This window comes from Phyllopteryx taeniolatus, chromosome 11, assembly GCF_024500385.1.
Source record: "Phyllopteryx taeniolatus isolate TA_2022b chromosome 11, UOR_Ptae_1.2, whole genome shotgun sequence".
Lineage (NCBI taxonomy): Eukaryota > Metazoa > Chordata > Actinopteri > Syngnathiformes > Syngnathidae > Phyllopteryx > Phyllopteryx taeniolatus.
This window is the reverse complement of record NC_084512.1, coordinates 661,234-675,610: the sequence shown is the minus strand read 5'-3', so window position 1 is coordinate 675,610 and position 14,377 is coordinate 661,234. Positions and strand designations below refer to the sequence as shown.

Genomic DNA, 14,377 nt, shown 5'->3' with positions numbered 1-14,377 from the left:
TATTTAACTGGCTTGTGCAAATGTTGTTCAGAAAACTTTAAACGAGCTTTGATATGCTTCTTTTTTTTCAGCAATGGGGTACAGGACATGGCAGTGTGCACACAGGACATGGCAGCGGATTGCTGTTTGATTATTGATGGATTTTTGGTGTTGTCTTAGCTTTCCATGCCTTTTTGCATCTCCCTTCAATAAATTTTCCTTGTGTCATTTCACATTATTACACACAACTTAATTTCTGAGATTATTTGTTCCACTCTCTTTGTATGTATGGATTACTGGGGTTTTTCCCAACATATGGTGAAATTTTCATGTCTCAATAGCACCTTTGAAAATATATTTAGTGAGAAAAATGGTGACGTGATAAAGATTTATTTCAACCGCTGCGTGTGTGTGTGTTTATACACACACACATCACACACACACACAGTGGAACCTCGATAGAACGGACGCTGATATCACAGATATTGGATAAATCGGACCGTCGGGACAGAACAATGTGTCCAAAAATAATTTCCATTTGTCACTTAAAATGCTGTTTACAAAGTCTGTCAGTTCCAGAATTGGCCACTGCTACTTACTGGCGCTGTGGCGCAATGCAGGCAGAGAATGGGACTGACGTATTTCCGGTCACAGATATACTGTACAATTTGACTAGATCCAACTCCTAAAGACGTGCCTCCTGTGCCTGAATGGCAGTCATGTTGAATGTGGGGTATTGACGTGGCAGCCATGGATGATTTATTGTCAATTGTGTATAAAGCGAGAGAGAGCGCCATGGCTCTGATGAATCCAAAACTTAAGTCTTTGAAGTCTGGAACATGCTATTTTTGGTCCAGTAACTTTTTTTTTTTTTTTGTAAAACCGTTCACCTTTGGCAACGAATTTGGAACTAAGATGATTCCATATGTGGGGTGGGGCATACCTCTAACCTGGAGCATAAATAGTTTAGTTTCCCACACAAACATTGGCTAGTGCGTCTTAACTAAGCCTTGTTCTATGAACTGATGAAGTCTGCTTGGATGAGAGGCCGAAAGTCTTCTTAGACAAACAGAGCAGTCCAGTTGCAATCGAGTCAATGCCCTGAGAATGAAATGACCTGGATGAATGACAATATTCACAAGCAAGGTACATTGTTGTGTTCCAATGTGCACATCATCATTCAAATTCTGGCTGATGAGTATTGTTTGTGATAAGTCCAATCACAACACATGCTGACCTTGCTGGCAAATAGAAACTTCGGTCAACATCTGACAGAAAGAACAATGCACATAAATTGCATAATTGGGAAGTAACGAAGTACTTTGACTTCATTACTGTACTTAAGTAGATTTTTCAGGTATCTGTACTTTACTTGAGTATTTATTTTACTTTTACTAAATGTGTGGCGCATTATGAAACGTAAAATACGACAACGGAGACCCCGGACTGTTGAACAGCTGAAGCTGTACATCAAGCAAGCAAGAAAGAAAGAATTTCACCTACAAAGCTTCAACAATTAGTGTCCTCAGTTCCCAAACGTTTAATTTAATGTTGTTAAAAGAAAAGGTGATGTAACACAGTGGTAAAAATGATCTTGTCCCAGCTTTTTTGGAACGTGTTGCACCCATAAAATTTGAAGTTAAATATCATTAAATATCTTTTCTTTGTAGTGTATTCAATTAAATATTGGTCGAACATGATTTGCAAATCATTGTATTCTGTTTTTAATTTATATTTACCACAACGTCCCAACTTCATTGGAATTGGGGTTGTAATTTAAACTTATTCACTTTTTGATAAAGTTTAAAAGTTCATGTTTCGGCAAGTGACAAGCATTTCATCCATTTTCCCTTTTATTGTCATGAATTCTAAAATGATGGTATAGAGTTTATGAAGAAGTCAGACAGACATTACTACTGTGGTTTTTACATTAAAAAACTCACATTGTGCTGTGCTTGTCTCATTGAGAGATACTTTGACATGTAAATGCTAAAGTAAAAATTATCAAACTTCTGCCGTCTTATATGTTGAACAGCTTTGTCTGAGTGTAGTTGCTCAGCAAAGAGAGCGAGAGAGAGACTTTTGGCCTGGGTACACTTAAAACCACTCAAACTATGTCAAAACTTAAATTTGGCCCACGGTGTAATTATATTTGGTCCTTGTTTTTTTTTGGGGGGGGGGGGGGGGTTGTTTTGTTGTTGGCCTTTGAAAAAAGATTTACATCAAAAAGAAAAGGGAGTTGGAGATAGATAAATGGAAGATGGAGAGACAGAAGAATTCATGTTATCTGTTTAAATACAAAACAACAAACAAATACCACTGATGACTTTTATCGCAAATTGCATTTCTCGTGCTGATAATATTAAAGTTAGTTTATTCCAGATTCAGTGTTTAAGCAATATTTAAGTTTGTTGTCAATTATAAACTTTAATGCTACATTTCTACAGAAAAGGGATTTAATTTTGGCCCACCGTGACATCCTTGGTTTAAAGATTTAAAACAAAAAAAACAAAAAAAGATCTCTCCCGCCTAGTGACAGATGACGTAGACATTGGAGCAACGTATCATTTTTGTTTTTCTGAGAACGGCCAATGGCTGCACAGAGGGGACGAGACGACACTGTTCCTGCTTCAACCAATCGTGGAACGATGAGGCAACGTAACTGTTGAAGTTTAGCATAACTTGTTTTGTTTTGGGTGTTAGTCAACCTTCAAGCAGACGTTTTGTTCAACAATGTGACAACTTAGCAGCATTTTGGAAGTGAATAGAAATCGAATTGTAGTGTTTTACAGCAATGGGGTTGTTTGAGTACACCGTTGGACAAGAAGGTTTAGCGACTGAGGTTACAGTGGCAAAGGTAACGTCGAAAGGTTAATGCTAGCGCTAGCCATAACTTTATGGGACATTGGAGTGTTCGCCATGAAGCAGCTAGTTTCCTATTACATGCTAAAGCTACTGCCCCCGCGACCCGACGTCGGATAAGCGGAAGAAAATGGATGGATGGATATTATTTGTTGTTACTGTTTGGTGTTCAGCTACGAATGTGTTGACTAATTCTCGTTTTCCAAATTTTTACTTTTCGTAGATATCAGCGGACACGATTAGCACGTTGCATTTTCCTTCCCATAATACAAAAAAAATTAATAAAAAACCCATCTAATTTTAGAAGCATTTCCTTTTGTTCCACGCTGACAATCAACCAAGTGATTTGGTGCATTTTTCCAAGAAATCATAGCACAAGGCCTCCTTAGACAAAGACGAGGTCGCACTTTTTCAGTAATATTCATTACACGAGTCTGTTTCCAGAGATAAAATGTGGCTACAAATCTCATTGATTTAAATTCTTCTTTTTGATATATTTATACAACACATATAAGTTGTATTTATCTTAGAAGTTTGTTGTTACACTGTGAGTGATATTTGTTATTTTGGAAGGACCCTTTGCAGTGGGGGGGGGGGGGGGGGGGTAGTTGTTGCAGAACTGCATCCTCAAAGTGTTTACATACACTAGGGGGAAAAAAAACGGGTGTATCAAATCAATTGAATCCAGACCTTCAAAATGCACTTAAACCATACCCTAAACCGTTTTTAACTTGGATTAACAAAGACTATCGAATTGGAAACTAAATTCCTCCTGCATGTAATCATTTTCATCCATCAAATATTGGAGCTGGCTATTTGTGCACGCTCCAATTTTCATGACTTGATTTCTCTGGGCCCCTAACAAAATGTATTTCACGAGAAAGGTTTGAGGCTTAAGGAAATAATTTCAAATTGTATGGATGGCAAATCCGCAGATCCACTTAAGATGAGCAAATTTCAGTGCATTTCTTTTGTGTCTGCAGGAGAAGTTGGTGTGCATGGGCTTGGACAACCAGAGCTATACTTGTGAATCTGGTCACTGCTGTGGAGAAACACATTGCTGCAGTTACTACTATGAACTGTGGTGTAAGATACTCCCCTCTTCTTTAGTCACTCAGCAGTTTGAGGTAGAAACATTTCAAAATACACTCTCTGTACATCCATATTAAAAAAAATAAATAAAATCTTTTGATAGAAAAAATATTTTCTTAGAATCAATACTTAATTAGAGGTGATTTTACATGACATATAGAGGGAGCCATAATGTCAGGTGAATGTTTGACAAATGTCAGGAGTGGACCAGTTAGGCAAGAGGAGTTGGATGCGATGTCAAATGTGTCTTTTCTCTTGCCAAAAATGTTTACCATTTTTGATGCAGGTCTCTCGCAATTTAACGGAAGCAGAAAGAAGAAACATTTGCCCATCATAACATCATTGGATGCAAGGAATGGATAACTTTTTACTTTTTCAGTTTCTGTCCCTAAATTACAGGACTAGAAAAGTGTTCTTCAACCATTTTGCAAGGTGTCATAATTTGGGTGTTCTTACACTTTTTTTTTTTAACACAGACATTGGCCAATTATCCAATGAACAGGAACTTTTAGTTGTGCACAGATGTATGTACTCATATAAAGATGATGTATTATTTTATTTTTCTTTACTGGATAAAAACAACAATGACATAATTTGCTTTAGTACTCTTTATTTGTGTGCATTTCTGTGTTGTGCCTGACATATTTTGTGGTCATCCTACAGGGTTCTGGTTGGTGTGGACTCTGATTGGCATCCTGACATGCTGTTGTTTGTGTCAGCACTGGCGTTCCAAACAACGCTTCCAGCAGCAGCGTCGGCAGAACGAGATTAACCTCATTGCCTACAGAGAAGCTCACAACAACTCTCAGCTTCCCCTCTATCTCAGTAAGGAGTGGCATGTGTATCTGAGGCGCACTGCCTCTACACCAGTGATGTCAAACTTGTTTTCATCACGGGCCGGATTGTAGTTATAGTTATCCTCAGTGGGCCGGTTATCATGGTAAAACCACATACATGTATGTTTAAGTGCACGGTGCGTTTCACATTCAGTAGAGTAATGGAACAAAATTCAAAACAAACAGGAAAAGACTTAATGAAACATTCAATTTACAATTAAACTTTTAAGGAAATAACATCAATAGTTTTTTTATTTTAAGGAAATGAAGGAGGCAAACAAGTTGCAACAGTTTGAATAGTATAAACTATTATGTCATAAAAATACCAAATATGGCATTTGTTATTCCTTAAAAAAAAACCTATGGTGTCCAAATGGCCGATATTTCACTAACAAATTCTCTATGTAGTTTTTGCTCATGAAAATGAAAGAGGCACCCATTTCCAATAATATCAATCTGTTTTGGAGCAGTGACATTGATTAAAATGGTACGGACACAACCTCACCACCAGAAATAAAACCTTTAAAAGCAAACACCTGCTCATCATCTTCCCCAAACAGTTTTTGGTGAAGATGAACGATGCAGTCAACACAACATTGAGCTGACAAAACCCGTGGATATAGGCAGAAATGAATGTGTATACACTTACCCCATGTGCCTTCTTCTTTCTGCAGCGAAGCGTTACAGCAAAAGATTTGATCAAAACAAGCCTAACCAAATGTATATAACCTCACTATTTTCACTTGTTATTGTCTAAACATCCATACCAGGCCTGTCACGATACCAATTTTTTAAGACAATATATCATCCCAAAAACTACCATGATAAACGATAATATTGTTGTTGTTTTTTTAATGGTTAACGTTCCCTTAAATGTCTGTTCTGTGAATCTACGCGTTGCACATGGAGCAAGGCTGTGGAGTATTGGACGGAGCCAACACTGGCAAGAATGTTCGGGTTAGGGTTAGCCCGACGTTCCATGAGCCCACTAGCGGCTAATAATTAGCCGCTAATGACATAGCCGTCTAACTGCCGATGATCCGCACGGCGGCTCACCACAACAATGACAATTTATCGTGTCCGGGAAAATACAGTGTCCATTTTATTTATCAAACGATGTCAATACAGTAATTATAGTGACAGGCCTCATACAGACTTTCAATATAGGCGAGAAGTCCGCCGCAAAACACATGCTCGTTTGATAAGGAAACGTCCTCATTTTCCATCGCTGATGTCAGCAGGCTCACGCAGGTTTGGACCTACATGTGGATGGGCCAAAATATGGCTCAAAATCAAATATCATCAGAAATCTAGCCTAAATTTACTACAGTCTTATTTTGGGGGGATTTTTTTCTGCAGACATTGTTTATTAGTCCAGAACTATGGAATAAGTGCCAATGTTCGCAGTAGTAGAGAGGTCCTTTAAGCTCTATTTGAAGAACACGGATGGGAGAGAGAGGCTGTTTAAATGCCACTGAAAATAGCGCGCTGCACGAATACTCATGTAGGTTTTATGCTGTTTTAAATGTGTTATACAAGTTGTTATCTGAGTTTTTGGTATTGTTTCATTACCGTATTTATTTGATGTTTTCTCATGACGCGTCGTATGGGTTCTCTTATTCCTGTGATGTACGGGGGGACTGTTACTAGTCCTTGTATTTGGTGTCCATTTCCTGTTTGTGTTTCACTTTCCTTTTTCTTCTGTTCATGTCGTCTGGCTTGCTGCTTTTCTTTGTTTATGGCCCATTTTGGAAACTGGCAGAGTATGAGAGCGTGATGTAGATGGTTTTCCTCCTCCTGTCTGTTATGACGCTGGTCCTGTTGTAGAGTGTTTTCTCTACGGAAAGTTTGTGTGCTGTAGGATGTTCTGATGATCAGAGGAGGTATTGGTCAGTATGTGTGGGTTTCCCTTAATTATTGTTTTTGTGTTGCCATCTTCATTGTGGTGTATGTTTAAGTCCAGGAACTATATGGTCCTGTTAGTTCCCTCTTCGTGTGAATTTTAAGTTACCAGTAGTGTCTATTGTGTTGAGATTAGGAGTGTAACGCTTCATTTTAGCGACGATTCGATTCGTATCACGATTCGTGGTTGCCGATTCAATATTGGTTCATTTAGAACGATGCGCACCGAAACAATTCAGTGGCTGGAAATCAATTTGGTAACTTTCTAGCCAAAAATTCATCCAGTGTGACTGAAATAAATACCTGCATACTGGACAGTGCAGGTGAAATTTCTGAATTTCTTGTTTCTTGTAAGGGAATTGGATAAAAATGAATTATGGTCATTAGGCTTGTCACGATAACAATTTTTCTAAGACGATATATTTTCCCAAAAATTATCACGATAAAGGAAATCAACGTATAAAAACAATCCCAACCAGTCTGCTGAATAGAAAAAGGGCCACATCTTGATGAATGATGTGACGTTGAACGACGACGTGCGATGGCGATGTCTCACGGCTTTTTTGATTAAATGTAGTGCACATCATGTATACACCCGATTTGTATTCAGAGTTGACTCGCCGGTGTGTTATGGATCGTTATCCTGCTGCAGAACCCAAGTTCAGCTTGAGGTCACAAACTAATGGCTGAACATTCTCCTTCAGGATTTTCTGTTAAAGAGCAGAATTCATGGTTCCATTAACCACAGCAAGTTGTCCAGGTCCTGAAGGAACAAAGGAGTCCAAAACGAACACACTACCACCACCATGTTTGACCGTTGGTAGGATGTTCTTTTTCTGAAATGCTGTGCTACATTTATGTTAGATGTCACGAGACACACACCTTCCGAAAAGCTCAATTTGCATCTCGTCAGTTCATATAATATTCTCCCAAAAGTCTTGGGAATCATTTTCACGTTTTTTTTTTTTGTAAAAGAAAGACGAGCCTTTATGTTCTTTTTGGTCAGCAGTGGTTTTCGCCGTGGAACTCTGCTATGGGTGCCATTTTTTTCCCAGTATCTTCCTTATTCTTGTGTCATGAACACAGACCTTAACTGAGTCAAGGGAGGCCTGCAGTTCTTTAGAAGTTGTCCTGAGTTCCTTTGTGGCCTCCTGAATGAGTCAAGTGCTTTTCTCTTAGGTTAATCTTTGTAGGTTGGCCCCTCCTGGGAAAGTTCACCATAATTTCTCCATTTTAGGCTAATAGCTCTCCCTATGGTTCACTGGAATCCTAAAGATTTAGAAATGACTTTGTAACCATTTCCAGAGTGATAGATGTCAATTTACTTTATATTTTGACTGGTCTTGAAACTGTTGGGATCATGTCATTTTGTTGCAGCTTTTTTAGATCTTTGTCAAACAGGCTCTGTTTAAGAGATTTCTTGATTGAGATTTCAACAATTTTGTTTTGTTTTTTTGTCAATATGGGGGGCTGTGTGTACATTAAGCCATTCACTGCCAGCCGTTTCCTGAGCAAGGAACCCCTAGACTGCCAGGCATCTTCGAGCAATTTCACAGCACCACAGAATATTGTGTACTATGACGATGTAAACACCAAAACCACCAAAAGAAAGACCAGACTATCTTCTTTCATCAGAAAAAAAAGGTTTGTCTCTTGCTTATACCGTTCTTTAGTAATCAGCAGTCAAATATAGGCTACTTTCAGCCAAAAAGACAATCGACTCGCGGGTGTTGAATTCCTGCAAGCTGGACGAAATGGAAAATTCAAATCAGTACTGGCAACAGATGTTACATTGTAATGTAACATTTTTCTTTTTCTGATGAAAGAAGATAGTCTGGTCTTTCTTTTGGTGGTTTTGGTGTTTACATCAAAGTGGGACTAAATTATGTTTTTACGTAACAAGGATTGAAGGAGCGTGTTTGCTCGCTCAATGTAGCTATCGCAAGCTCCAAACGAGTTACCTCCGTCGTAGGACTTCGTCGATCATCATCGGAGGAAGCTCGCCCCGCTATCCAAAAGGGAGTTAACTCTGACGATTCCGGATCCCATTTATTCAAATCCTGGTCGGCACACGATCAGCCAGCGAGCGGCCGAGAGCATTTCGCCATATGTATGTTTTGCGCGATAGCTTTGGAACAAAGTGATCGGCTCGGAGCGTCATCCTTTATTCCCCGCATGATCAAAGGCATCATTCCTGTCGGTCGCAGGAATATTTTTCTTGCCTTGGCGCAGTACATTTCTTGTACCAAAAGCTTTTTTATTTTGTATTTTTTTAGATTTTTTTTCATTTTGTCTTCTCTCTTTTCCGCCATTATGTTTGTCTTTTCTCCTTGTCCCTTGAACACAGCCGGCCCGCCCCCTCCTTCTTCTTCCTCTTCTTCCTCTGAGGGAGGGACATTCACCTTAAGGCAATGTTGCCCTCTACAGGATGCCAATCTTCATTGCAGTTATCTGGAGGCTTGACGATCACACACAAACTGCACAAGACCCTCCCCCACCCATTCCCGTCAATTGCAATTGACGTCTTTAGACGGCATTGGCAGGGAATAGATGGATTCTTAATGACGTCTTTGGACATTTTTCCTCCAAATTCTCCTCCTCTACCGTTCGCTCAATAGTCTAGGTTTTTATTACCTCACGCATAAAAGATGAAGCTCTGCTGCTTCCAAGCGGCGGAGAGCATCTCACCATATGTATGGGCCGGCATTTTGGGCGAAAGCTTTGGAAGAAAGCGATCGGCTCGGAGCGTCATCCTTTATTCCCACGCATGATCTAAGGCGTCATTCCTGTCGGTCGCAGGAATGTTTTTCTTTCCATGGCGCAATAAACTTCTAGTACCGAAAGCTTTGTTTTAGATTTTTATTTTTTTATTTTGTCTTCTCTCTTTTCCGCCATTATGTTTGCACAATACATTGTCTTCTCATTGTCTCTTGCACCCCGCCCCCTCCTTCTTCCTCTGAGGGAGGGACGTTCACCACAAGGCATTGTTGCCGTCTACAGGGTGCCATTCCTCATTGCAGTTGTCCAGAGACTTTACGATCACACATGAAATGCACAAGACCACCCCCCACCCATCCCCGTTAAAAAACACCTTCGACGTCTTTATATGGCATCTGCAGGGAATAGATGGATTCTGACTGAGGTCTTTGGACGTCATTGGCAGGGAATGAATTAATGAGGGGGAAAAAATTAACTTGCATGATTTTAGCAAATGGCTGCAATATAACAAAGAGTGTAAATATTTAAGGGGGTCTGAATCCTTTCCGTACCCACTGTATGTATTCTTTGCACGGTATGGTTCTGGGTGTAATAGCAATGTTGAGTCCTCTTGATGAGACTGCTTTTTCTGTGTCCATGAGCGTGTTTTGACAAGTTACATCCCAATTTTTCATTTATACTCCATTTTTTTCTTTTCACGGAGTTTGCGTAGTTTTTCTATTTGTGTTTGTTTTGTAGTCCAGTGCTTGTTGTCTTCCAAATGCAGCAAAAGGAAGTCAAGATGAACGCAATGGTTGCCTCAGTACGCAATGTTTATTTTATTGTTGTTTATAGCCAAGTTTTTTTTTCTCTTCAATGTCACCTTAAGGGCTCTGTAGCTTCTACTTTGGAAAACAATTATCAATATTTTTGCTTGTTTTCTGACATTTTACGGATCAAACCAGTAGCTGTTGAGTAATCAATTTATGGGGGAGGGCAGTTTAACCTATTACGGAAATAATCATTATTTGCAGCCATAGTATGAATAACCTGTTACATGACATTAAGGCCGTCACTATCAAATCTTTTTAGAATCGATTAATCTCTAGATATTTTGTTGAATAATCGCCCCCCCCTCCCCCCACCCTTTGTTTTTTTTTTACTACTACTAACATGCATTTTATTGTCATTTATGAGAGCTGGACTTCTATCCTTAAATTCTATATGTTGGTACTGAGTGTATGATATTAACTGTACAGAATTTGAGCTCTCCGTTTGAAAAAGGTTGGTGAGTACAACATCGCTCCCCCTCATGCTTAATTGTTGTTTCTTTGGTTTTGTTTATCCCCACAATACACGATTTGATAGTTCTGTCTTTGTATGTTTTCCGCAATTATTTTCCAACATTTATAATGTTTTCCGAAATATCTATTTCACTTTACTTCTGTCACAAAACTATAGTAGGGCTTATAACGCTTGATGGTACAAGCCCTTAAGTAATCAGCATAGTTTCTTGCTTTGTCTTGATTGGGGGAGGAGTAAAAAAAAAATATATATATATATATATATATATATATATATATATATATATATATATATATATATATATATATATATATATATATATATATATATATATATATATATATATATATATATATAAGGGTCCCCCGATAACCACTTTTTTCAGACTGAGTACAATTACTTACATTTTAATACTAAGTACCAAAACGATTTTTTTTGCAGTGTTGATTAGTGACGTCAGCAACCCGCAACATACGCGGACAGTTGCGTACCTGTTTTTCCCCCCGCGGGGGGTAGTTCTGGCGTTCCTTTCGGTCGCCAGCAGGGGGTAGTATTGCCTAAAATGGGAACACCGAGCGAAAGCCCGTGTTCTGTTAAACTTTGTGGGTTTACTTCCCCTTTTAGGTTACAGCACTTAATATATATATATATTTTTTAAACAGAAAAAAATATGCCATTTATGTTGTGATTATTGTTGCGATGTAAATTTATACTCATTTACTGCATATATTCAAAATTGACTTTGAAGTCTTTATTATTGTTAAACTGCAGGCATTTGCCCAATTAAGGTACAATTTACTTTGATTTTATTTAGAACGATTCAGTTATTTTTTTTTTTATATTTTCTTTTGGCTTCACATGATACACGTTTACTAATTTAACAATTGTTTTTGTTGTTTTAAATATAAAATTGATTTTGCTCAATAGAAAAAAGTTGTAGTTGTTAATTAGCCAGGCATTTTAAAATACATTTTAAAGCTGAACTTGCAATACTGTAAAACTAATATTTTTGCTGAAGGTCATACCATCAGATCTAATATTGGCCCATGCCTTGCCATTTATCTGTGTTATATAAGATTTTATAAATTAGTGATACTAGTTGTTTGCCTTTTGTAAAATTGGAATGAGTATAAATGAAAGTGTAAAAAAAACAAAAAAAATGCCAAATTGTCATTAGTAAAAGCCTAGACAGACAAGTTGGACTTTGTAAAGCACATTTTTCTACGCTGGCTAAAAAATACTGTAAAAGGGGTTTTATTTGATGGCTGTGAATAATTATTTATTGTCATTTTTTCAGGATTCTTACCGTCCTACCTGTTGCCGGCCTATGACGAAGTTGTCGACTGTCCAGCTACTCCCCCTCCTCCTTACACACCTGTCGTGGCAACACCTTCACCCACAGACACACTTGATGAATCTTGTCACAATGCAGCGATATCGATCCCGAGTAATGCAGCTTGCACAGGCACACCAGAAATCCTGCAGCCCCACGGTCAAAGCGCCAACAGCAACAAGGATTCAATGCAGGGCAGGTACCGGCACTTCACAGGGGACTCTGGGATTGAAGTGTTTGATGGCCATGAACTGTGGGATCAACATGGTTTTTTACTGAGAGAAGAGGCGGGTGATGATGGAGCGGGACAAATGGAGGAAAACTGTGTTTGCTGTGGTTCCCAAGGATGTGACCACAGCAACATGAATAATGGCTGGAGCATTGAAAACACAGATGGACACACAACGGTGAATACAAACCCACCGTTTGATTGGTGAAAACTATAAAGTTCTCGCAACTGTGCAGCAGGGATGCTTTAGGGATTTGTTCTATGTCCATGTTAAATGGCACAGGTTGGAATAATACTACTGTTTGTGACTAGGCTGGAATTAAATGAAGGCTTTTTGCATTTTACACATTTATTTTCAGTGTGTGAAGGAAAGAGTTGATAGCCATATCATTGGTTGTAGCCTTTCATTGGTACAGTAGCAATGCAAGCAAATATATGCTGACATATTTTTCAGGCATCATACATTATGACCATACATCCTGTACCAAATTAGCCACCAGTCATTCACAGTTCAACATTGAGAAACTTCTGTGATCTAATTTTATTTCACGGGAAAAGTATTATGTCAGCAATACATTTTATAAAATTAATTAATTACCTACTTCTTGCCTGATTGAAATGCACAGCATGGAACATTCTTAAGAGAGTGAGCGTGGCATACTGTATTCATTTTCCAATGGACAACCAATAAAGTTTATAGGTCATTGGATTTAATATTAATGTAAATTAGTATTTTTATAACCACAGTAGGTAACATGATTGAGGTTCTTAAATGTGGAGTTACAGTGGGTACGGAAAGTATTCAGATCCCCTTAAATTCTTCACTCTTTGTTCTATTGCAGCCATTTGCTAAAATCATTTTTAATTTTTTTCCTCATTAATGTACACACAGCACCCCATATTGAAAACAATTGTTGAAATTTCTGCAGATTTATTAAAAAAGAAAAACTGAAATATCACACAGCCATAAGTATTCAGACCCTTTGCTGTGACACTCATATATTTAACTCGGATGCTGTCCATTTCTTCTGATCATCTTTGAGATGGTTCTACACCGTCATTGGAGTCCAGCTGTGTTCGATTATACTGATTGGACTTGATTAGGAAAGCCACACACCTGTCTATATAAGACCTTCCAGCGCATGTCAGAGCAAATGAAAATTATGAGGTCAAAGGAACTGCCTGAAGAGCTCAGAGACAGAATTGTGGCAAGGCAAAGATTTGGACAAGGTTGCAAAAAAAATTCTGCTGCATTTAAGGTTCCTAAGAGCACAGTGGCCTCCATAATCCTTAAATGGAAGATGTTTGGGACGACCAGAATCCTTCGTAGAGCAGGACGTCCGGCCAAACTGAGCAATCGGGGGAGAAGAGCCTTGGTGAGAGAGGTAAAGAAGAACCCAAAGATCACTGTTGGTGAGCTCCAGAGATGCAGTCGGGAGATGGGAGAAAGTTTTAGAAAGTCAACCATCACTGCAGCCCTCTACCAGTCGGGACTTTATGGCAGAGTGGCCCGACGGAAGCCTCTCCTCAGTGCAAGACACATGAAAGCCTGCATGGAGTTTGCTAAAAAAAACAACAACTGAAGGACTCCAAGATAGTGAGAAGTAAGATTCTCTGATCTGATGAGACTAAGATAGAACTTTTTGCCCTTAATTCTAAGCGGTATGTGTGGAGAACTGCTCATCACGTGTCCAATACAGTGGTGGAAGCATCATGCTGTGGGAGTGTTTTTCAGCTGCAGGGACAGGACGACTGGTTGCAATTGAAGGAAAGACGAATACGGCCATGTACAGTGATATCCTGGATGAAAACCTTTTCCAGAGTGCTCAGGACCTCAGACTGGGTGAAGGTTCACCTTCCAACAAGACAATGACCCTTAGTACACAGCCAAAACAACAAAGGAGCGGCTTCAGAACAACTCCGTGACTCTTCTTGAATGGCCCAGCCAGAGCCCTGACTTCAACCCAATTGAGCATCTCCAGAGAGACCTGAAAATAGCTGTCCACCAACATTCACCATCCAACCTGACAGAACTGGAGAGGATCTGCAAGGAGGAATGGCAGAGGATCCCCAACACCAGGTGTGAAAAACTTGTTGCATCATTCCCAAAAAGACTCCGGCCTGTATTAGCTCAAAAGGGTG

At 39.1% G+C, this 14,377-nt stretch overlaps 2 protein-coding genes across 5 annotated transcripts in view; both read left to right on the top strand.

Annotated features, from left to right (window-relative positions):
* The window catches only part of fbxw4 (F-box and WD repeat domain containing 4), a 157,296-nt gene extending 155,580 nt beyond the window's left edge, over positions 1-1,716 (top strand). The window contains exon 10 of one of the 4 annotated variants that reach the window (XM_061790637.1): positions 72-1,716. In XM_061790637.1, coding sequence (XP_061646621.1) covers positions 72-159 — 88 coding nt within the window. In that variant the 3' untranslated portion in view covers positions 160-1,716. The remainder of the gene's footprint in view (positions 1-71) is intronic. The other 3 variants (XM_061790635.1, XM_061790634.1, XM_061790636.1) reach the window with 3 other exon arrangements.
* Positions 1,717-2,608: 892 nt separating this feature from the next.
* Positions 2,609-12,579, top strand: wbp1la (WW domain binding protein 1-like a). Its single transcript, XM_061790639.1, has 4 exons — positions 2,609-2,836; positions 3,825-3,927; positions 4,597-4,758; positions 11,971-12,579. The coding sequence occupies exons 1-4, from the start codon at positions 2,774-2,776 to the stop codon at positions 12,441-12,443; spliced, it is 801 nt and encodes a 266-aa protein (XP_061646623.1). The 5' UTR covers positions 2,609-2,773; the 3' UTR covers positions 12,444-12,579.
* The last annotated feature ends 1,798 nt before the right edge of the window (positions 12,580-14,377 follow it).